Source organism: Dermochelys coriacea, chromosome 12, assembly GCF_009764565.3.
Source record: "Dermochelys coriacea isolate rDerCor1 chromosome 12, rDerCor1.pri.v4, whole genome shotgun sequence".
NCBI classification, from domain to species: Eukaryota; Metazoa; Chordata; order Testudines; family Dermochelyidae; genus Dermochelys; species Dermochelys coriacea.
The window spans coordinates 26,016,295-26,041,500 of record NC_050079.1 but is presented as its reverse complement, the minus strand read 5'-3'; the positions used below and the strand labels follow the sequence as shown (position 1 = coordinate 26,041,500).

General features: G+C 37.6%; 1 protein-coding gene across 1 annotated transcript; it reads right to left on the bottom strand.

Moving 5' to 3' along the window:
* Window positions 1–437: 437 nt before the first annotated feature.
* Window positions 438–23,385, bottom strand: NAE1 (NEDD8 activating enzyme E1 subunit 1). Its single transcript, XM_038368218.2, has 20 exons — window positions 23,158–23,385; window positions 20,533–20,636; window positions 20,389–20,449; window positions 19,265–19,295; window positions 16,946–17,017; window positions 16,533–16,612; window positions 15,595–15,704; window positions 15,032–15,141; window positions 12,674–12,736; window positions 12,261–12,324; window positions 10,533–10,624; window positions 9,644–9,703; window positions 9,409–9,542; window positions 5,878–5,953; window positions 5,448–5,487; window positions 4,272–4,358; window positions 2,668–2,760; window positions 2,098–2,212; window positions 1,968–2,017; window positions 438–685 (listed from the first exon to the last, which is right to left on the bottom strand). The coding sequence occupies exons 1-20, from the start codon at window positions 23,211–23,213 to the stop codon at window positions 576–578; spliced, it is 1,608 nt and encodes a 535-aa protein (XP_038224146.1). The 5' UTR covers window positions 23,214–23,385; the 3' UTR covers window positions 438–575.
* Window positions 23,386–25,206: the final 1,821 nt, after the last annotated feature.

The following is a 25,206-nucleotide window of genomic DNA, read 5'->3' as shown; positions in this document are numbered from 1 at the left end:
CCATGTTAGTCTGCAGTAGCAAAAAAGAAGAAGAGGAGTACTTCGGGCACCTTAGAGACTAACATTTATTTGAGCATAAGCTTTCCTGAGCTACAGCTCACGCCATCCGATGCATTACTTAAGTGAGCTGTAGCTCAGGAAAGCTTATGCTCAAATAAATTTGTTAGGCTCCAAGGTGCCACAAGTACTCCTTTTCTTTGATAAGGAGGTAATCATGGAACAAGCAGATTGGTTTAACAAGTCTCTGCTTTGACATAAGTCAGCAAAGTGTAAGTGACTAAATTTAACTTCTGATACCACAGAATAGACATTGCATTGTTTGAAGGCACTTGAAGAAATAATGATCAGAAAATTCTACATGTTACATGAAAAACAAACATCTTCCATTTTATGGGATGATTTACTTGTCTTGTCCTCAGAATAAAATAAGAGTACCCTTTATTTGCAATAAGATTTTAATATTGAGGAAAATACAGAAAGGTTTAGTTAATGATAAACACCACACTAGTGATAATTTATAGAATGGAGCAAACCTGACATCAATTACAATTTCCAACATGTATACTGTAATTGTTCTACAACTGGAAAGTTGCTGAAGTCTGTGACATTCCACTGTAAATATAGGTGTTATTAAAAATTACAAATTGTCCTGTAATTACTTTGACAACCTCTTGAGCAGCAGCACCTATTAAAGGGAAGGGGAAAAAAGAAGGTCTTTAGTGGGTAATTATATTTAAAAAAAAAAAAACACACCCCAAGAGTAACAGTATCTGGTCCAGATTTCAATATAAAGATGAAACAGTTTGACAGATTGAGTTTAAATGCTTTCCTGAATCGTGGCAAAAAGTGATTTCATATTTGTTTTTCAATTCGATTTTTTAAAAATGCATATACATATAAGGTTACATAAATATTTTTATCATGTGAACTGGTGAAAAAGAAAAACTGATCTTTCTGAATTAATGCAAGAGAAGTGTCTACATCCCCATAACCGATTTTTTTTTCCTAATCAGCCATTTTTCTAAAACACTTCCTCCTATCCCATTCAAAAATCCCCTTTCCTTTTAAAAGAGATTATGCAGTCCAGAGTCTGAGTACTGGAAAATTCAGGTGATAGAAAAATTAGCTAGTAATTAGCTTCTCTACAATCTTTGATTTCTTTTTAACCGTTGAACAAGCTCTTACATTTTATTTTATTTCTATACCCCTTTTAATACCTCTATAAAAATACTGTGTTCACATTTTCTTTGCAATTATAAACGCTTAAGAACCCAGATCTTGTCTTCAGACGTTTTTCTAAAGTACTATGTATACACATGGCAATATAATTTTATTTAACCTTTAAAAAAAAAAATCCAAGTTGTGTACATAACATTAACACTTTAACTGGTACTGTAAGAAGACAAGTGAACAAAAACAGTTAAGATTGCAATAATACTTCTATTATATACATTTTTAAATGATTTACATATTGGTTATAAAATATTTATTGCAACCTGAAATAAGGCAATGTTGGTTAGGTACAGATTTACAAAGTTTGCAGAAAGTTTGCAGAGTTAGCACTGTCTACACTGAAATTAGAACTAAATTAAAATTAGTCATATTGTGTTATTGTTTCTGTCAATGATACTTGCACTGGTCATATATACCTGTTATAAATTTTATTTTCAACTAGAGTAATAAAAGCACAAGTAGTACAACAGGCTTAATAAGGTCATTTTGCAATTTTCCATTATTTCTTTTATTCCGATCTGATCACTTTTTCAGCCAACTTTTTCCATATAGCATATGACACACCGACTTTAAAATGTTGCAGTAGTAATGCAGCCATTGTCTGCAGCCCGTAGTTATTACCTTTTCTCCAATTATACTGAAGAGGAATTCCATTAAAATAATAAAAATTGGGCTCAAAAATAGCTCAATTGACAGTTCTAAATTGACCTGTGAAAATAAAGTGGTATTCTTACCTCCCAAGAATGCAGCGATAGTATGTGGCTCAGCAGCTCCATAGCGACAACTACATAGCAAAAAATAAAATAATTATTATTTTAGGGCAGTTTACATAATGAAAGTGACATCTTATCATACAATACTTACAATTCATGGACATAATCATCCTTCACTGTTACAGACAGCCCATATTCCTGAAGAAAACCATTGAGGCAAGATTTCAATTTTCCAATATCATCTTCCACTTGGTAGTTATACACACCTAGGACACAAAGTACAAGACATTTCTCCTCATTGGACTTTAATATGCCAGAGTTTTAACAGGTCCAATAATTTTTTAAATTGTGCTGGGATTACCTTCTTTGTTACTGCAGTCATTAATATTTTTATTCAAGTAACACATTTGTATTTAATTATAGCTCTAATAATATCAAACAATCAGATACCACTGATGTTCATTCAGCAGAATAATAAATCATCATGTAATTTAACTATAATTTTTTAAAGCAATTAAAACCATCATCATCAATCTGCATTAATGTGTTAATCTTAAGAATCTGGTCACTTTGTAATACCTGCACAATAAATGTACTCTAGTTCAGTTCAAACATTTGCTTAATCATGTTTTATAGTTTATATGTACTACTGTCTCATAAATTAGATTGTTATATTTCCTAGAGTGACTGATATATATCTAAAACCATTGTAATTACTTACCTGGGTATCTACCATGCTGTTTATAAAATCTATCCACAGCTCGTAGCATTAAGTATAGCACTATCTCACTGTCTGGATTATCCATGCTGGAAACTGAAAATGATAAAAAAAAAAAAACAAAACAACCCCCCCCGCAAAATACAGATTTTAAATTTGTTTTAAAATAGACTTGGAGACAGATGGAATGAAAAAAAAAAATTCACATTTGCTTGAACGTAAAACGCATTTTTTACAGTTTTGTACCAACCCCCCGTGGGAGACAACTGAGAAGTCTCCCCTTCAAGCTTGGTAAAGGATTGTTTAGATATGTAAAATTTCAAATGCCAGTGATAAATGACTAATTATACTAAATGTTATGTACCTATATATTTTTATATAATCTCAGTTTGGAGCTGTCCACATGTTCCTACTTAAACTCCACCAATGTCAACAATTGCTTGGTTGTGACGTTTACCTCGAGTCATAATTTGAGTTTCATAATTACACTTGGCAAACTTGATTTTTTTTATAATTGTGATGGATATAGTCTGTTTTTAAGCATTTTTAAATATGTTTGTTGATTTAAATATACATAGTTGTAGGAAATTATGGGAGGGGAGGTCAGACAATTATTTTAATGACAGTAGACACAGAGTCAAAAAGTTAAACTTTATAACCATTAAAACACAAATTGTCAACATCACATCAAAATACATGAAGTACATATCCTTAAGTCAAACTCTTACTTCAAGAAGATTTTTCTTATCTGCTTATCCGTACATTTTGATTTTTAAATCAAATGGAACTATTTTTTTTGTTCATTTTCATTCATGAAATCAGTGTTTACCAATACAAATCTAATCTTTCCAAGACTATTTATAATGTATATTTACAGAAGAAAAGCTAAGGGCAATAATTATACAATAAATGGAAGTCGTCTTATGATAGGCATAAAAAGTGATGTAGGGACAATATATATTGAACTTTTTAAATGTAAAATTAAAAAATTCCTGAATTATTGTACCCAACTTAATATGCACCAGTTCAAGGAAATTTTACTTATGTACTTTGTGAATGCGACAAAATTCTTTTGGCCAAAATATTATGACACACACTAAACGACTGCTGTTTTCTAAACAAGTGCTGTTTCTCTTTTAGTTTACCTAGGAATTTGGAGTTATATATGTTTGAAAAGTCTGTAGCAGTTATATGCCTAATTTTTATTTAATGATACTTTGCCACACAATTTATTCACAAAATACAACAACTGTCAGTGGCTTAAAAAGAAAATTAATCTTTTGCTCCCAAGGAAGAACCCTTCTAGTTCCTGTTACAAATAACTAAAGTCAGACAGGAGAGAATATATTTAAAGGACTATAACACCTTGATGAGGATGAATATTTTACTTACATGGCTGCTGAAGAGAAAATATCTGCCAGGGAAAACTACCACACACATTAATTTAGTGGCTCATCTTTGAGCTTTTAAAACATAATTGTCAAAAAAAAATATTTTTAAAATAATGCTTTGAAATATATACAAGATGTATTTTCTATTCAAGCATGGTTTCATGATAAAAAAGGTTTAAAGAAAAACTATGAATAAATAAAAAAAAAAATCCTTACTAATTTCATCCTTGTTAAAGGTATTTAAACCATACTCTTCAGACAGGGATCTACACCGCACTACTCGAAGAAATGCTGAGTTGCTGCCTAAACAAAGAACACAGAAAAGAAATACTGGAGCAGTGGTGCAAGGGTGCAATATTTTCTTCAGGCATTTCAGAATTTACTTACTGTTAAACAATGTAGAGTAAATCTATCAGCAACTGATGTCATTTTAGTTTTTATTGTATTTCTTCAGTAGTGCAATGTAATAAAATCTTTTAGATAAGTAATTTTTCTTTATAGGTTTATGAAGGTAAACAACTTTATTAAAATGTGCAATATTTGTGTACTTCAAAATTCCAGTCACGTTGCCTATTGCACATGATAAGGATTGTCAATACATGTGGTACCAGACTCCAGACAGGATGATGCCCCACCCTCCTCCTCTTTTATGGTCATCTGTTGGACCACAGGCATCAGCCCCACATGTTCTTCCTCTATCCTCCAAAAAGCTGTTCTCTTTTCTAAGTTGCACTAAATAGTGCTGCTTCCTGCAGCGCTGCCTACTCTCTCTCTAGCAACAGGCAATCTAGAGAGAGCAGCATTCTAAAAAATCAGTGGTTTTGGATGGGCAAGAGTGAAGCTGTGGCAGTGGTAAAATGGCAGAAAGGGGAAGAAAAAACTAGACAAATATGGATGAACATAGGGAAGGGGGAAAAAAAACACCGCAAACAAACCAAAAACTCTAAATACATGCCACAACTACAGCACTTCAAGTACAACAAATACTTAATGTTTCAGATGGCTGCTGTTTTTCTTGGCATATGCCCTAGTATTTAATATACAAGGGTAAAACAAACTTTGCCCAAATGAACAGTAGTTCTATCCAGAATCATGAGTAATTTATTTTATTTATTTTATTTTTGTGGGCATATACCATTCAGGCATCTGCCTATAGCTTTCCATACACCTTATTCTGACAGGTGCTAAGCACTTGCAACTTCCATTGAAGTCAGTGGGAGAAACTTGCGTCCATTACTTCTCAGGAAGAGGTACAACATTTATAATACAAAAGAGATTCAAATACTGAGCTAGAGATTAATATAGCTACATTGTGAATAATTTTAAGACTTCCTGAAAATTTGTGTGTGCATAAAACAAGAATGATGTAATGCAAAATCCAAAGATACTTACAAAGCAATTTTAACTCTTTCTGTGAGATTGACTCTGGTGCCTGCAAAGGAACAAGAATATGTTTGTTCCTGCACAAGGCAATGAACGGTTAGATTTACATTTTCAAAATTATACTGAAATGGATGTTAGATCAAATGTTATCCAAGGAAGACTTCTTATGTGTTCATATGTCCCTTTCACTTAACATTCTAAATAGTCACAGGAAAGTACACACAATGCAAAAATACACACACTGTACGTATAGTGAAACTTAGAACTTTAGTAAGACTTAGAACTTCATATTAGAACTTTAGTAAGACTCTCCAAGAGAATGTGGTAGTTAAGTCAGCTCTTTACTGTCTCTATTTTGCTCCTTTCCCCATTCTTTATAGATTACATGGAAAATTATTGTCCTTTTGGGAGAAATTAAATGAGGTTATAACATAACTACCTTGCCTACTGACTGTAACAATTTAGCAGCATGGTTACCCACAGCAGCAGCATCTTTCTTTGCTTTTTCACGGTATCTGTAAAGGGTCAGAAATAGTTTTAATAGTTTAAACTGTAGTTTAAAGCTACAGTTTTATTTTAAGAGCCCAAAATTGAACAACACTTTTATAACCCTTCTTACCCTATCTGTTGTAAACATGAATGAAGTCAGAAGATCAGCTACCTCAGCAGCAGAAGAGCCAATGGTAGGTACCAACCACATGACTGTTTTGCTGTAGCTCTAAGCTACTTGTAGAAGCAGCTTCATAACTCAGTGCACTGGAATGTCTTTGCCATTAGTAAGCATTAAAAGGAATATTACTGTGGAAGGTTACAGGGCAAAAAATACTAATTCTTTTCAACAATGAGAGGACCAGCACTAAAGAAAACTTTGAACCAAATACACTATACAAATACAACTGACCAATTTTTATATTGTATTTTATGATGTTTTAACTATATTGTAGTATTGTATTAATTCTTTGGGCAGCAACCTATGTACCTCAGCAGCAGGGCACACTATGAAGCTCAAAGTGCTACACCTTAAATAACAAGGGAACCCAGGAAGACTCATCATCTCTGGCCACAGCACATTTACTGAAGGAATATCAGGACTCATAGAAACCATCCTCAAACCATACGCCACCAAAGGACCAGCTTCTTCCAAGACACAACTGACTTCCTCAAGAAACTCAAAAACAACGGCAACCTCTCCCAGAAAACCATCATTGCCACCATGGATGTCACTTCCCTATACACCAACATTCCGCACCATGATGGCATTGCTGCCTGCTTCAAACACCTTACAAGATAATGAACAATGCTCAAAAATCCAACCCAAACACATCAGACTGATCCATTTCATCTTCACCCACAAGTTTACATTTAACAACAAATACTCTGTCCAAACAATGGGGACAGCTGTGGGTACTAGGATGGCTCCCTAATATACCAACCTTTTCATGGGCCACCTCAAGAAGAATTTCTGGGCAAATACACCATGAAACCAATGATATACCTGAGATATGTTGATATTTTCATCCTCTGAAGAGACAACCTAAACTCCTTCAGAGATTTCCACCACAGCTTCAACCAACAAACTCCTTCTAGAAAACCACTGCCACACCAGCATCAACTTCCTGGACACCAAGATCAGATTCAACAATGGATCCCTAGAACTGACTATACATAAAAATCCCATCGATCAATACACATACTTCCATGGAACCAGCAACCATCCCAGACACACCAAGAAGCCTGTTGTCTAAAGCCAGGCACTCAGATACCACAGAATTTGCTCAAAAGATATGTATCCCAGAATATATCTAAACACACTTAAAACTGCCTTCACTAAACAAGGACATCCCACCAAATACCCCTGAAGGAACCTGCTTCAATACAGAAAAAAACCAAAACCAAAACCCACTGACCACACAACCCTAGTTGTTACCTGCTATCCCACTCTAGAACACATATGGGATATCAAACAATTGATGCTTTTATCAAACAACCCATACTTGACGGGAACCACATCCTGAAAGAAATCTTTCCCAAATGCCTTCTTGTGGCATTCAAACAACCCCCTCCCTCCCTCCCGCTCATCATCAAAAGCAAGCTCCCCACAGACCAGGTGACACCAACTCAAAGTGGCACCAGACCCTGCCAGAATCCATGACCAATACCTCCCCCCAACACACCTTTCAAGGTCCATGGGTCTCACATGTTCTTATCACATGTGGTGTACCTCATCCAGTGCATTAAATACCCCAACAGCTATGTGGGTGAAACCAGAATCACTACTCTCTCAAATGAACTCACAAAGCAAAATGATAAAGGACCCCAAAATGATAAAACCCATGGACAAAACACTTTTCACAAAATGATCACTCCATATCTGGCTTCTCAATCCTCGACCTCAAAGGAAACCTGCACCACACTTTCAAAAAACGAGCCTAGGAACTGAAACTCGTAACTCTGCTGAACACTAAAAACCATGTACTAAACAGAGACACTGGTTTTATGGGTCATTACAACAATTTGTAACACACCCCACTGCCTTCTAATCCTTAAATTGCCCACTTCATTTTAAATGGTCTCCGACAGCATGCATAGAAACCCTTATGCTTAACAATTTGTCATCTTGTATTTAGCTCAAACACACTGGTTACTTTCTCCAAACCAGAGGAAGAGCTCTGGAAAGCTCAGAAGATTGTCTCTTCACCTACAGAAGTTGATCTAATAAGAGATATTTCCTCACCTACCTTGTCTCTCTCATATCTTAAATAGTTATTTTCAAAAAATTTTTCTGGAATGAATGAAACATTATGCTAATATTCCTTTTAAATATACACTGAAGTGTATCAAGGAATTATTTCTAATTTTACAAAATAGGTCTGTAAAACAATATAGGCCTTCAAGAATTTAGAGAACTAAAAATGTCTTTCATACCTATGCAAATCCAATAATTCACTTAATACTTTGCTATAATTTCATTTTTGCAGGATGAGGCAATGGGTTCATTTTTTCTCCCCTTACATGGAAGAACTCTCTCTGGGGAACGCTCTCTCTCCCTCCTCCTCCCAAGAGGAAACATTTTTTACAGAACTCCCCACAAATATATTAAAATCTAATCTAATCTACATTATATATGCAGTCCGTGACGGTTTCGGGGACATGTCTGTATTGAACTATTAATTCTATTTTGTTTTATGAATACCATTTATGATTGCAACTGTTCTTGTAGATTAGTACATCCATTTTGTAGCTGAAGCTATGTCCAGGAAGCTGTGATGGAGCAATCAACAGTGAACAACATTTTTCCTACTGGATTTGGAGCCTAAAAATTTGCCAAGACTCAGACTACACCGAGGACTCATAAGGGTCATGAAGTTACAGTGAGGGGCAACGCGTTCAGGACTGTTCACAGTTTTCTCAAGAGCTGTAACTCTAATGCTGCTTAAAGAGTAAGTGTTTATGGTTAAGAACTTTCTTTGCTAAAACTTATATTTTCTTGTTTTACTGCCATATTGTCTCTGAAAAGGTTAACTAGAAAGCCAGAGCTCCCAGAGCCGGGTGATCTACTGGAAAATGCGTCTTAAGCAACTATGGGACCTGGGAGGGCTGAGTTCTAGGGTCTAGGCAGCCAGATTGAGCAGTCCTACTGCCCAAAAAGAGTGTCAGACATGAGACGTTTACACTTCAGAGCATGCTTAAGAGACCCAGAGGTAGGAACAGTGATCACTTCCCAGAACCAGGGCGCTAAGAGGCATGTGGGCTTCAGCAGTTGAATCCAATCAAAACAGACTGGTGTCCATCCAGATACGAGGGTGGGACCAGGTTGTAGCACCATCTAGAGTCTAGTTTTTTTTTTTTTTTTTTTTTTTTTTTTTTTTAAAGTGACCTCTGAGAATTTGGCCCATGCTGTGAAATCCAAATCAATGCCCTCCATTACTGTAATGCTGATTGAGTTTCTTCTTCAAAGACAAATACTTACACATTTTGCAGTTTGATAAATTTACCCGAATCTGCTATCATATCAGGAATAGTGCCCCGAACAGGTAAATTTCCTTGCCCCTCTTTTGCTACAAATTCCTTTACAGCTCGAGCTAAAATCCAAAAGGAAGGCGTCTGCAAGAGTACAAAAAGCAGTAATTTATTTTTCTTGTACACAAAAGTATTATCTGTATCAATATTCCTAAACAAACATCTGATCCTTAGTTACTTGTTACCTGCTGTGTGAGATTGATGCAACGATCATCATTAAAAATGTCTTCAATACAGCTTGGAATCTGTAAGAAAAAAATATATACACACACACATATATATTATATACACATACACATACACACACACATACACACGTATTTACCCAAGTTTCTTATTCAAGAATTGTCCCCAAAGTAATTATATGGACAATTCAATATCTAAATGAAGTTAGACTTTCTAGGCAAAAGTCATCTTTTCTGAACCTCTATGAAAGAATCTGTCCCACTGGCTACAAGTACTTTGGGAGAAATTACTTCTTTACCATCATATTTAGAAAAGTGTCAATTGCTAAAAGTGTAGGCTTCTAATTAATTTAACTCCTCAGCAAGGAACACAAGGCCTTTAACATTAGTTAAGCAGCAGAGCTTAGAAGAAGGAACATATCTTTCTCTGATACAAACACCCAATTTCCATTAAAAAAAAAAAAAAGAGAGTCATGTGATGATATCCAAAAGTAAGTCTTACTCTTCTTAGTACATCAGGACCATTTAAAAAAAAAATTAGTTAATGCAGTGTTTATGAAAGTGAAGAAAGAATAGTTTAGCAAGTGGCTCCAATTAGGCAGTGTGGGGGCAGGTGCTTTGTACGTTTCCCAATACAACACTGCCATTGTATTACAGCCCAACTGGAACTACCCTCTTGAGCACATACTGCTACTCCCGTCAAGTTGTTCCAGAATGTTTGGTTGGTTTATAGAGAAAGAGATTAGGAGGAAGTCATCAAACTAACTTTGACTAGATTTGCTGGGTAATTTTTGTTCTGAAAAACAATGATACTATCAAAGATACGTGGTCCCCTTAGCTCTTCAAATGCATTATGTTCATCATTTAAAACTTAATCAACTACTTTTACCTTAGTAACATTTAGTGCTGTGTTTACATTTTTTATAGCTTCTTCAAAGTTCTCTTCATCTTCTGGGATCCCATTTTCATTCTTTAAAATTCCTGTTTGAAAAGAAACAAGTAACACAAGCAAAAATACAAACTTCACTTCCCACATTACATTTATGTCCTTGCAACACATCAGTTTTTCTCTGGGAGAATCTGTGACATATCCCTGTTCTAGTTCTGTCATCACAAAACATATACATCTCACCACATTAAGAGACAAAAATGGCTACCCTCTCCCTCACCCATGTGTACAAATACTTTGATATGGTATTAAAAATACTTTGCACTCATAACACCTTCCATCGTAAGATCTCAAAGTTTATGTTATGAACATTAATGAATTAAATGTCATAATGTACAAGATGCAGGGAAAATGCTATCACCAGTTTTACAGATAGGGAAAGTAAGGCACAGATGGAGCATGTGATTTGCTCATGGTTATATAGAAGTTCAAATCCAAGTCTGTAACAGAATCCAGAGGTCCTGAATTTCTGTCTGGTGCTTTAATCAATAGAGGTATAGATATACAAGACCATTCTTTCTCTCACGTACAACTGTTTCTTTATCTTATACATATCAAAATATCTCTGATGTCTGTAAAGTGACTTGCAGGTTATGAAACACTGAAGCTCTCTCTTTACTTGACACAAAACAAAAATATAGTTGAATAATAAGTAAGAGGAGATAAAGAAATGTTACTGACTAAATATTGTTAAAATTTCTACTGTTTCACTTTAATACTTACTCTAGGATGCAGCAAAATTCAATTAGCATAAAATGCTGCACTTCAGTTCTAGTAGGGAGCCAATCTTTATTTCAATGCAAATAAATAATTTCTTGTATAACTTACAGTGATGTAAATAGGATTTAGATATCAAGAGAAAAACAAATCCATTTGTTACTACCAGTAACTAAGTCCGTTTATAACTGGAAAGAACATGGCCTTGTTTCTATAGCAATTTAAAATTATTTATTTACATTTCTTTTAAAAATACTCTGTACATTTTAATGCTTGGGAAGGGTGCTAGATTGCCCTTAACAGCGAAGTCGTCCATCCAAAGACTAATTACAATATAGTTACTAGACATATAAATTTCTCCTTGCTACCCACTAATGGGTCTCTCCACAGAATCACCACCTCTTGGGTTGAGAAAGTAATTCAACCTCCATGCTTATCTTAATCCTTGACCTTTCTGCTGATGCTGTTAGAAAAGAACTAACTTTGAAACTGATCTGTATGTGTGCATAAGCAACATGCATGAGAGATATGGACACAACCGTTTGAAAATGAAATAGGTACAAACTTATTTCACACTGGCCAATCAGCCAACAGATATTTTTAGGCTGGTTTTATACTAATGACGTAGCCTCTTAATTCCACTAATAAGGAAAATCCAGTCCCCTACTTTAGCAAAATTTTAATGTTAGGAAAAATTAGGTATGTTTTCCAAACTTAGCATTTGTCTTTTCTTTAAAGAACTGCAATAGAATGAAGGTCCTTGCCCTTGCTTAGAAAAAAAAACAAGTATTACCAGCTGGCTTCATAAGCAGACTCAGGATTCTAAGACTCACCTATTCAAGAAATCATGAATCTGCATTGACATAAAAGTTCAATTTCAAGCCACAGTGACAAGTTGTGTCTTGTATAATGTCTTTTCATAGTGGCGGAAACGTCCATAACATATATTACCTTGTCTAATCAGCTCTCTGAAGGCTTCCTTTTCTTTGTAATTCCTAGGCATCAGCTCACTTTTCTAAATTGAAAGTATAAATAAAACAGATAAATATATAACAATTCTTCTGTCACATGACTACCTTCTAGATAGTTTGTGTCAAAGTTAATACACATCTATTTGTGTTTCAGAAAGTGATAAAGGAAACATAGGGCAAAAAATCAAACCAGGCACTTTTCAGTAGTTACAGGCTTCACTCAGTGCCCAAAAATAAATCTTTGGACACTGTTCAATGCAGTACTTTTATCACCTGTCCAATTCTTTTTTCCTCCCAAGTGATCTAGTTTGGAGTCAGATATACTTTCATTAAAAGCCTACATTAGAAATACTGGATGCTATATGTTTGATTCATAAGACATCATCAACATACCTCACTGTACCATTTTGCTAAATACTTTGCTACAATCACAATCCATGGAGTGTGGCTATGGTCCTGCAATCAACAAACAGAAAAAAAATATCTGCAAGTAGTTAGAAAGAGATTATTTCTTTAAAGCTAACAGCACTGTATGTTAGATCACCACAGTGTGAAAATTCTGAAATATTGAGGCACAATAGGAGAGTTAAGAACCACATTGCTGATTCAATAAAGTTTCCTAGTTTTTGACAGCAATGCCTGTAATGTTATGTAAACAGATTCTTAAATTAAATGAAATTTCAGATAAGTTTGTCAGGTATGGGATGGTGTCCCTAGCCTCTTTGCCAGAAGCTAGGAATGGGCAACAGGGGATGGATCACTTGATGATTACCTGTTCTGTTCATTCCCTCTGAAGCACCTGGCATCGGCCACTGTCAGAAGACAGGATACTGGGCTAGATGGACCATTGGTCTGACCAACTATGGACATTCTTATGTTTGTCATATCTCAAATCTTAAAAAGGGGGAGCAAATAAATAATAATTGTCTATAAAAGTTACGATGTGCTCAATTTTGAACTTTTACAAATAACCCAGGAAATAATTTGATGGTCAAAAATGCATTATATAGTTTAAAATCTAAGTCTGAGAACTGCAAATTGCACAATTATTTATAACTGTCCCGCATGTGGATTTAATCATTTTAATTAAGTTTAAGCCCTCTTAGATCCAAAGGTCTAGTTTTATCATCATTAGGATAGCGACCACATGTCGCAATTTTGATAGGGCTGGTCTATATTTCTAATCTCCTTTTTCCTGCCCTAACCTACTACAGGAAAACTAAAGGTCTTTCTTTTTAATATTGAAACTCCCCCTGTATTCTCTTTGGAAAGTAAGACCTGCTGCTAAACCTGTTACAGGAGCATGAAACTTGTATTTCCACAAGTGAAAGATTTAGGCCACAAGTCACTGTTTAGAATCTTCCTTCCCAATTTACATCTTAAAATGAAGACCAATTCATACCCCTAGATTCTGTGAGTACTCACATATACTATAAATATCAAATACTGTACTACCACTTACCATACAGTTTTTATTCTTGCTGTATTTTTTGCACTAATATAATGAATTTTGAAATTATGCCAGAAGAAAGCAGGCTTTTTTTTTTTTAAAAAAAAAAATTGGCCTACCAGGAGGATCTTCACACTGATCTCAAATCAGACTCCATATATTCTTGATATATCAAGTGATTAAAAAAAATAAATATTTAATGAGCAGAAACATTTAGAGATCTGGCTTCTGCACCAAACTGAATGATGCAACAAGTATCTGTCCAATTTCCTGAAAGCAATTTTTCAGAGTTCTGGCATGCCTTATGCACCATCAGAGTCAGGGTAGAAACTTCCAAGTAAACGAGTACCTGGCCACTTACACTCAGGAAGGACAAAACCTTGCCTCAAGTATTGCTGAAGAATGTGCAAATTAGAGCTCTGTATAAGCTCAAAAGCTTGTCTCTTTCACTAACAGTTGGTCCAATAAAAGATATTATAGCTCACCCATCTTGTCTCTTCACAATATCAGTCAGTTTCCATTATCTGACTGGAAAAAACATTTTCCATACGGATTATCTATTTGCTTTCCTAACTGCTCAGGCACTACTCATACAGTAATCCTATCCAAAGTTTTTATTTTTTAATTTGTAAATTTGGGATTAGCTGTTTAAACTGAGGGTTCAAGACAATCATTGTCAAAAACCCTTTTTGCTTTCCTCCTTAACTGGGGATGGCCATGCTGCACAGAGATCAAATAGAGGCCGGAGTGAAATGGTGGTTTAAATTTTACCTCTGCACTCTCATAATCTTGGTGCTGCCCTGTAAAGGTCATTCTATCTGCCCTTAGGCTGCTCTAATTTGTACTGGGTTGCAATGACAACAGGGGTCAAAAGACACAGCCAAGGATTAGCATAGCACAGGACATACCAGCCACACCCTCTTTCCTCCTCCAGCCATAAAGGGAGCAAATGATGCAAGAGACTTTATGTTGGCTCTGTACTACCACTTACCATACTTTTATGGCCAGATCACACTAATCCCACCTAACATAAGGAAGAATGCTTCCCAAAAATGTGGCTTCAGAATGCTTACTATGTGAAGTGATGTTTACAGTAGCATACAAAGTTTGGTATTTTAGCTCATGATTAGCTTTTGTGATAGCCAAATTCACTAAAGGTGTCAATAGTTAAATTCTTTAAAAAAATAAATAAAAAATAGGACCCTCTGCAGGAGGAGAGACCCATCCACATGGAATTACTTGCAAGAATGGGGCCTATTTTGAATGCATTTTAGAGCACAGAATGCAAGTCTCATGCCAACCTTTTTTTCCATATGATCCAAGTCATAAGACTGAATATGTTCCCTCAGCTCTGGGAATGGGTTGTCGAGTCTCAGATCTTCTAAAGCATTGTCTGGATGAGATTCCACAACTGCCAGAGATACACAAGATCATTTAATTTGAAAGATAAACAAGACAGATTGTAGGTTACAAAACACAGCAGCAAATATTCAGTGCTTGGGTGTTTACCTATGTGAGTCCCACTAGCATAATTACACATTAATGGAAGTAGTGCCTCATTGTAAATGTATTCCATAATATAATGCAGTATAGCATTGGACAAAAGTCTCCCATTTTGCTGCATTATCAGGTTAATTACTTGTTGCATGCACTTTTCAGTAAGTCATGTCCATGGCTAGAATGATTTTTATGGTGGGAAATTCCAACTGCAAATGCCAAGGATATTAGCTAACACTAAATACTTCACAAGATAAAAATGAAATAGTTCTTTAAATATATAAATTTATATATAAAACTTCTAGAAAAGAGCTTTCAATTCCACTTTTAAATCCATCTAAGTCCACTTTCTGAAGAAATCTCTTACCTGGATGTTCCTTAATAATAATTCTCATATAGCCAACTAGTCCATAAGTCCTACAGACTAACAGAGGGATGTTAGAATTCCAGAGAATTTCAGCTAAACGTACCAATATACTGAAAATAAAAATAAAATGACTCTTAGAACGTACAAAAGATAATCAGGTGTGCAACAATAATTTAAAAAAGTTTCCCATGAGAAAGGAATTCAAAGCTAAAAATAGAACATGATCAAAAGGATGCCATAAATGTATATCCAATAAGATCAGAAGAGATTTTAAACACTACACCAAAAAGACATTACCAGATAATTTATAGCCATTGGCTCATTAATATTGCATTGATTTCTATGGTCCCAAACTTTTAAATGGTCAGTTAAAAAAAAACCAAACACACGAATGTAGGCAAATAAAATAAAAATTGGAAAGAAAGAGATCAGTTGGATCCATAAATTGTAAAGTGGAACTCCTAACAGACAGTCCTGACAAAGCTTCTGATAGAGCCATATGGAATTCTTCTTACTAATGTGTGGCAATACAATTACGTATACAGTAAGAAAAGAGGGAGTTGGATGGTGATAAAGAGACCTCCACAAAGACCTGAAGATGTCGCAGATCCCATTACATGCGAGGCCTCAAATTAAATGACTAAACTGACATAGCTATGGTGGATTAGGAAGAACTCCCTCACTAGAGAGAAGTACTCAACATTTAAATGAATTTGGAGACTGTGCCTTATAATGAGTCAATACAAAAACTTTAAAAATTTGTGTATTAACATACAAAAGGTATCATGAAAATCATCACCATAAAGCTTTCCTGTCTATAAATGTTGCATATGACAGCAAAAAGCAATGTTGCGTCACATAAATTATATCTTCCCACAATAAAGCTGCAAACAAAACTGTAGCTGTAAGAAGATTGAAAAATATGAACAGGACTCTACCTTTCTGGTAACTGGGTTGCAATGACTAAATTAAACCGACAGAAAAATGAAGGATCATTGTCTAGAAGTTTGTCTGGACTCTAAATAAAAGTACAAAAAAATTCACATACATTGGAACATAAATTTTGCTTTATCTTAGAAAGTGAACATGTGTGTTCAACACCGGACTTGGATTCAAAATGCTAGATGTGGCTTCTGAATCTTTATCATCATGAACTACAAACGTTATTTAAGTATATACTTAAATGAACTTGACCCACATAATTTGCGATCTTATTTCCAGATCTGTATTACCATAAATTCTTACATTGCAATTACAGATACAGATAAATTTGTAACTAATGATTTTATATTGTCATACTTTGCCATGCACTTAAACACCAAAACATAGCAAGGAATTCAAGGATACAAACCTCCTCCACAAAATTTCCTGAAACATCATTATTTAATTCTTGTAAGAGCTCTGTGGCACTTTGGGCTCGGTTCTGTTTTAAAACAATTAAAAAAATATACCTGTTTAAACATGCCTATAATTTACAAGTTGATTTTATGTTTTACATACCTTACCAACATTATGGAATATAGATATAGTTCAACTATTTCAAAATTCACGTTCACCTTAAAATCATTTAGCATTTAGCAGCAATAGCAAGGATTTTGTTTGAGCCATACTTTACTTTAAAAAAAAAATAACAGTCTAAAAATGGAAAAATGTAATAACTGGCTTATATCGAATTTTAAAAATCACTGTATTGGAAGCACTATAAGCTCCTGATGCAGCTTTCTTAAGCACTGTTAAGTTAAAAGTTAAGCAAGCTCTAATGAAACTCTGAGCAGTGACAGCAAGAAGATATTGAAGTGAGAAAGAGCTACTGAAGATACTTACCATGTAGGAAGGAAACAGCAGAAGAGAAGGCCATAGGATGGGGTGGGGGGAGTGAAGGGTGACGCAAGGAAAGGTAAGCAACAGCACCTACTAGCAGAATGGTGGGGACAATCCTTTAATAAGACCCATTCTTTAGTCTTAAAAATTCTTATAACCGCTATAATTCACCAATATCCAAGATTGGAGCTTATCTCACTTACCATATATGTTAATTAACTTTAGGTAGATGGCACAAACCCAATTAAAGCTAGATAATGCAAGTCAATGTTCTTTTAGATAATGTAAGTCCCCCCACCATTTTAAATCTTTTTTGTAAATAATGGTTTTACAAAATCTTTTCTACTGATAGACTAGAAACAATAGTGATGAACAGAGACAGAATACAACTTAAGGGTTTTTTTAAGTTAATAAAACTACCCCCTACTCCCTCTCTACTCAGAATCTTATTGATTTCTCAAAGTTAAAAAAAGAAAAAAAAAAAGAAAAAAAAAAGGAGGTAAGACCCCATATGACCTTCTCCATCCCTCTCCTCGCTCTAGTGCGCACTTTCCTCCTCCACTCTCACTGACATTGAAACATCTTCCCTATTCTCCAGCTCTTCCTTGTGCCCAGTGACCCATTCCATCTCCTAACCTTCCTAGTCCCCTCAACCTCTCATTTTCAAGAGGTTTATTCCCCTCCCAATTCAGCCTCTGTCTTCCTCACCTTAAAAATTCACCATGGGCCCTGAATCCCCTTCAGATTATCATACACATTCTCTTCTCCCATCTCAAACAATTGTCTACAACCATCATCTTGAGTTTCTTTCCTTAAGTTCCATTCCACACCCTATTAGTCTGGCTTCCACCCTCATTATTCCACTGAAGCTTCTCTAACCAAGGTTTCTAATATCTTGCTAGACATAACACAGGCCTAGTGCTCCTTTCCCATACACATCCTGAGTCCCTCTGACACAGTCAACCATATCCTACTCTTGGAATCTTATCCTCTCCTAGTTGTCTTACTACCTCTTATTGTTCTTTCAGTGGGCCATCATTTCCCCCACCCCACCCACTCATAGGCAGTGAGTTATATGGACCTGTGGTGCCCGTGCTCCACCAATATTCAGGAACTTAGGCCTGGCGCCACCAATGTTTGGGCTTATATTTTAAGAGCCGTCCTGTCCATAGGACGGACCAGGGCAACCACCCCGGGCCCCACGCTTCAGGGATCCAGGACGGCCTGGGGAGTTAGCGGGAGCCCTCATGCCAGCAGCAGCGAGCAATCCAGCCCCAGCCCGCCCTGCCTTTTCCCACCCCTGCTCCGCCCTGCCCTGTCCCCACTCCACTGCTTCCCCCAAGCTCCTGCTCCCACCCTGAATCTTTCCAGCTTCTGCCCCTTCCCCCCGCCCTGGACCCCGCATCCCCCGAAGTGCAGAACGGGATGGCTCTGCTTGGACCCATTCTGGGCACCACCAAAAATTATACAAACCTGGTGCCCATGCGCCCACTTCAGGTTTTGGTGCAGGTCTCCCAGGGCTTTATCCTTGCCTCCCTTCTGTATTGGATATCATTTTTTTTTTTTTAAACTGATGACAAATCTACCTGTCCACCCTGGACTTGTCTTCCTCCATCAAGTTTAAGTCACAACCAGGCTTTTCAACATCTCCTTGTGAGCATTCAGCCACCAATTTACACTCAACATGGCCAAAACTGGGCCTTTGTTCCCAAACATATCCTGGAGCTCTGTTCTCCTTACTCACTACTATAGAAGAAAGGAATTTTTTATCTGTGTATATGTGTATAAAATGAAAGTTAGACAATCACTCTCTCAATATACTTACAAACCATGTTTAATATTGCTTTACCTGGCCAATATTGCTTCTTTGTAGAAAGAAACTGAGAAAAGAAAGACAGTAGAAAGCGACATTAATAATATCTTTCACAAAACTAAAGCTTTTAAGCTTCCTTACAGTGAAGAACATATTATATAGCTTCATGCAGAACAAAAGAAGTCCTTTAATATCTATTTCCTTCAGTTATTAATTTTATCACATCTTTCACATGACTTCTTTGAAAACAGTCTTTTTGAATCTTGGAAAGTCAGATTTTTAAAGAAGCATTATCCCAGTCCCTAAGGCCCCACAATCTGCAAACTCTGTAACACATGCAGAATTTCACTCTTCTCAGTGAGGAACTCATTGCAGGTGAATTTTCATCCTGCTAAATAATTAAGGCCACAATTCTGCTAAATTCTCCATGCAGAGGGAACCCTCCACTCACAGAGCCCTTCTAAAAATCAACAGAGCTTCATGTGGGCACAACAGTTTGCCTGCACCTTACAGGACCAGGGCCTAAATTATTACCATTAAATATCTACACAGAGTCCACGGAAGTTGCATTTTTATGTAAATTTACATATGTTGTTTTATTTATGTAAGGGTTTCTATTCTTTCCCTAAGTGCATGCATTTTTCAGGAGTTATGGAAGCATCTGAAGGAACAGCATGCTTCTTCCTTCTCTAGACCTGAAGAACTCTGTGTAGCTTCAAATCTTCTACCTTCCACCAACAGAAGCTGGTCTAATAAAAGATATTACCTCACCTACCTTGTCTCTCTAAATAAAAATAATAAGTTTTGATGACAAAACAGTTTAAAAGCCATGAAACTATATTTAGATAAAGTTCAGGGAAACTTAAGTCACAGTAGGAGACTAAGATATTCACTACACTTCCTTGGTGTATTTTTTTTTAAGAATATGCTCTTTCCAACTAATGCACTTAAAAATAGGCAATTAATAAGAAATTCCCAATTAACAGAAAGTACATTTCACAACTACTCAAACATCCACGACCAAAACAAAACAACCCATTTGTTTTGAGCATAACTTCTACAGTTATAGAAAGTTAACCATTATTTTTAAACAGCACATTGTAAAGCTTCTGAAACCTTATCACTGCTGAACTTGTGTAGAAAACTAATGGTAAACCTACTTATTTCCGACATCTTCTCCAGTGACTTGATCCCCATCGACAATTGTAAATGAGCCAATACCTTGAAAATAATACAGTAAGAAATATGCACTCAGTTATTTAAACTGAAATTCTTACTAAAATTTACAATTGAAATTTATTTACCTGGTAGTACTAAATTTTTGAGGATTTCAGTTCCTGTGGCTGTTGCATTTATCACACAAACATGAGCAGCTTCTAAAGCTTCTTGTCCATGATCACCCCACAACCTACAAAACAAGAAACACAGAAGCATTCAGAGGAAAAAGTAACTTGTGGTAGCAAATACAGTCTGAATGGCAGTGGGAATCTGATGTCACAGTCCATGTGGTTTAGCATACCATTTCTCTGTACACTATTAAGTAGTATATCTCAAAACATGATTTACACTGGGAGTTTTGTCACCGACTTCAGCAAGGCCAGGATTTTACCCTTAGTCCCTTCAGATGTGGGGGAAAAAATGACTATGGAGAAGACAGGACAAAAGATTCCAAACTGTCAAGCAACACTTAAACCATTCATGTTGTTCTGTGAGACTTAAAAATAAACTCATGAACTACTGCAAGTGTTTTCAGACAGTGGTTCGCAGACATGCTCCTCTCTCACTGCTGAAGATTTTTGTCTTCAAGATGCAACACAGTCTGTATGGTGACCCAGTATAGATTTTTTTTAAGCAGTTTCCAAAGAATTATTTGACCAAACACCCAATTAGCTTTTTGACCCAGAGCAGGTGTAATTCTAGCCTATATGGTTGCAGAGATAATTTCCAAACATGAACCAAAAATGAAATCATACTGTTTTCCTGCAGACTTACAGCTCTAGCACCTCTGCTGCTATTCAGAGTAAGAAAGATATGGAGCAGTGTCATTAATTTTCACTGCTACTAAGGAGCAATGACTTTCTCAAGAATCAAGTCATTTTCACCCCAGTACAAGTTTATTAAAAACTCTGAGGATAAGCAGACACTGGAGCTACTGACTGGAGAGTCAGACTCAAAAATGAAACTAGGGGAGAAGTAAAGTAGCTTAGTTTTTTTAAGTGATGTGACAGGTAAATACTCCCTTCCCAATCTGCAGTCTTAACAGTGTTTTTTTTGAACAAAAGCTTTTGGAATATTGACAACTGTTGAATTCCCACACACTTTATAATACCGATTTAATGGCTGACATAAAATGGATTTTTAAAAGAATCCAGTTATAAAAGCATGACATATGGACATCCTCTCCAAGAGTTCACTAATGAACACATTTTGGATTATAGAAATAAACAAGGCAGTATTGACACTTATCATAGAATATTAGGGTTGGAGGAGACCTCAGGAGGTCATCTAGTCCAATCCCCTGCTCAAAGCAGGACCAACACCAACTACATCATCCCAGCCAAGGCTTTGTCAAACCGGGCCTTAAAAACCTATAAGGATGGAGATTCCACCACCTCCCTAGGTAACCCATTCCAGTGCTTCACCACCCTCCTCGTGAAACAGTGTTTCCTAATAGCCAACCTAGACCGCCCCCATTGCAACTTGAGACTATTGCTTCTTGTTCTATCATCTGCCACCACTGAGAACAGCCGAGCTCCATCCTCTTTGAACCCCCCTTCAGGTAGTTGAGGCTGCTATCAAATCCCCCCTCACTCTTCTCTTCTGCAGACTAAATAACCTTAATTTCCTCAGCCTCTCCTAGTAAATCATGTGTCCCAGGCCCCTAATCATTTTCATTGCCTTCCGCTGGACTCTCTCCAATTTGTCCACCTCTCCGTAGGGGGGGTACCAAAACTGGATGCAATACTCCAGGTGTGGCCTGTGAAATAATCATTTCCCTCTATCTGCTGGCAATGCTCCTACTAATACAGCCCAATATGCTGTTGACCTTCTTGATAACAAGGGCACACCGCTTACTCTTATCCAGCTTCTTGTCTACTGTAATCCCCAGGTCCTTTTCTACAGTACTACTGCTTAGCCAGTCAGTCCCCAGCCTGTAGCAGTGCCTGGGATTCTTCCATCCTAAATGCAGGACTCTGCATTTGTCCTTGTTGAACCTCATCAGATTTCTTTTAGCCCAATCCTCCAATTTCTCTAGGTCACTCTGGACCCTATCCCTACCCTCCAGGGTATCTACCTCTCCCCCCAGTTTAGTGTCATCTGCAAACTTGCTGACATTGCAATTAATCCCATCATCCAGATCATTATGATCAGAGCAGATAAAAAACTGCCTCCGCTATGCCCCCAATTAGAAAATGCTGAGTTTCCAACAAAACCATTGAGTTTTGTCAAAACCAAGACATTTCAGTCGTCAAGGGCATGTTTTGCCCAACAAAATCGTTTTTCACAAACATTAACATCCTCAAACCCCCAATGCTCCCCGAGGCCGGTGTTCGCGTGTGGCCAGCCCCCCACAGGCACTGAGGAGCCGAGCTGCCCACACACCACGCCCCCCCCTCGGGGGGCGCTTAGGACCGGTCCGGGACACAGGGAAGCCGCCTGGGGCCAGACACCACGTACCCCCGGCAGCGGGGGGCAGACCCCGCGGGGACGGTCACGAGCCAAGCCGTGAGGCGCACCTTGGCCCGGGGAAGGCAGCGCGCAGGGCCCCACAGCCTGGTACCGCGGGCCCGGCAGGCGGCTGAGCCGGTTGCCCGGCAGCCTGCCGGGCGGCCCCCCAGGAGAAGGGGGAGGAGCGCTGCGCCCCCAGCGGGTCCAGGCCTCGGGCCGACCCAGCCACCTGAGAGCCGGCCCGAGGCAGCCCCCGCTACCTGAGCTGCCGGTCGTATTTCTGCTCCTTCATGCTGAGCCCGCCCTGCTGCGCCATGGCGCCGGGCCCTCCCGGTAAAACAACCGTCCTGGGCACCGTCCGGATTGGCCGCTCTGCTGTCACTGAGCATGCGCGATCGATCTGGACATGCTCAATGGCACCTGCTGAAGGCACGGCTCTCCCTTTGCCCTTCTCTTTGCCATCAGGATGCAGAGGATGGATGGGCGGGGTCTGTGCAGAGGGCAACACGTGCGTCCACAGGACGATAGACCCTGTGGGGCCGGAGGAAGGAGGGAGCAGACAGACACAATTAAGGGGAAAGTCCGGGAGGTAGGATAGGGAGAGGAGATGCCCTGCTAAGCAAGTAGCTGGGGTAACCCCATGATAGGGAGGGTCTGAGGGGATAAAAAGTAACAAACAGAAGGGCACAATCTACAGTGTTTGGGCACTTGTGGCACCTTAGAGACTAACAAATTTATTTGAGCATAAGCTTTCGTGAGCTACAGCTCACTTCATTGGATGCATTCAGTGGAAAATACAGTGGGGAGATTTATATACACACACAGAGAACATGAAACAATGGGTTTTATCATACACGCTGTAAGGAGAGTGATCACTTAAGATGAGCCATCACCAGCAACGGGGGGGGTGGGGGGAGAGGAGAAAAACCTTTCATGGTGACAAGCAAGGTAGGTGATGGCTCATCTTAAGTGATCACTCTCCTTACAGTGTGTATGATAAAACCCATTGTTTCATGTTCTCTGTGTGTGTATATAAATCTCCCCACTGTATTTTTCACCGAATGCATCCGATGAAGTAAACTGTAGCTCACGAAAGCTTATGCTCAAATAAATTTGTTAGTCTCTAAGGTGCCACAAGTACTCCTTTTCTTTTTGCAAATACAGACTAACACAGCTGCTACTCTGAAACCAGTGTTTGGGCTGTACATATGTTACCTAAGGCATTAGGGTATGGGTGAGCCCTTTATTTTGCGTGTTTGTTTCCCTGTTACAAAGTATTAAAAGCTGTGGGTGGGTCTTGAAAATCACTAAAACATGTCTTATGTAATTTATGAACAGTTCCTTTGCAAAAATAAGGTGTGGGTGACACAGGGCTTGTGTTCCTCGGTAGATGATCACTTTCAGTCCTCCATCCCTGGAAGGGATGGGTGTTAAAGGGGACAATGTAGCCCAGTGTCTACATAAGGCAGCTCTTCTCCATCTGAAATACTGTACTCAGCAGCCTTCCTTCCTCCCCCTCCCCTGAAATGTTTCATAATGATCATACGGGTTTTTCGTGCTTAAAATAAGTCTTTGTCAATTTACTAAGGTATAATGTGTCTGCATATAACCTCACAGCAGTTCACACATTTGTCTGCTGGTCACATGACTTCCCTTTTGGCGAGAGAGGCAAAATAACAGAATTATAGCTTATAAGCATATAACTTATAAATGTCTATATATTTTGAAGAACATAAATTGTTGGGCAAAAGTCAACATGGTTTCTGTAAAGGGATATCATGTCTCACTAATCTATTAGAATTATTTGAAGAGGTCAGCAAACATGTGGACAAGGGGGATCCAGTGGACATAGTGTACTTAGATTTCCAGAAAGCCTTTGACAAGGTCCCTCACCAAAAGCTCTTATGAAAATTAAATTGTCATGGGATAAGAGGGAAGATCCTTTTATGGAGTGAGAACTGGTTAAAAGACAAGGAACAAGGGTAGGAATAAATGGTAATTTTTCAGAATGGAGAGGGGTAACTAGTGGTGTTCCCCAAGGGTCAGTCCTAGGACCAATCCTATTCAACTTATTCATAAATGATCTAGAGAAAGGGGTAAACAGTGAGGTGGCAAAGTTTGCAGATTATACTAAACTGCTCAAGATAGTTAAGACCAAAGCAGACTGTGAAGAACTTCAAAAAGATCTCACAAAACTAAGTGACTGGGCAACAAAATGGCAAATGAAATTTAATGTAGATAAATGTAAAGTAATCCACATTGGAAAAAATAACCCCAACTATACATACAATATGATGGGGGCTAATTTA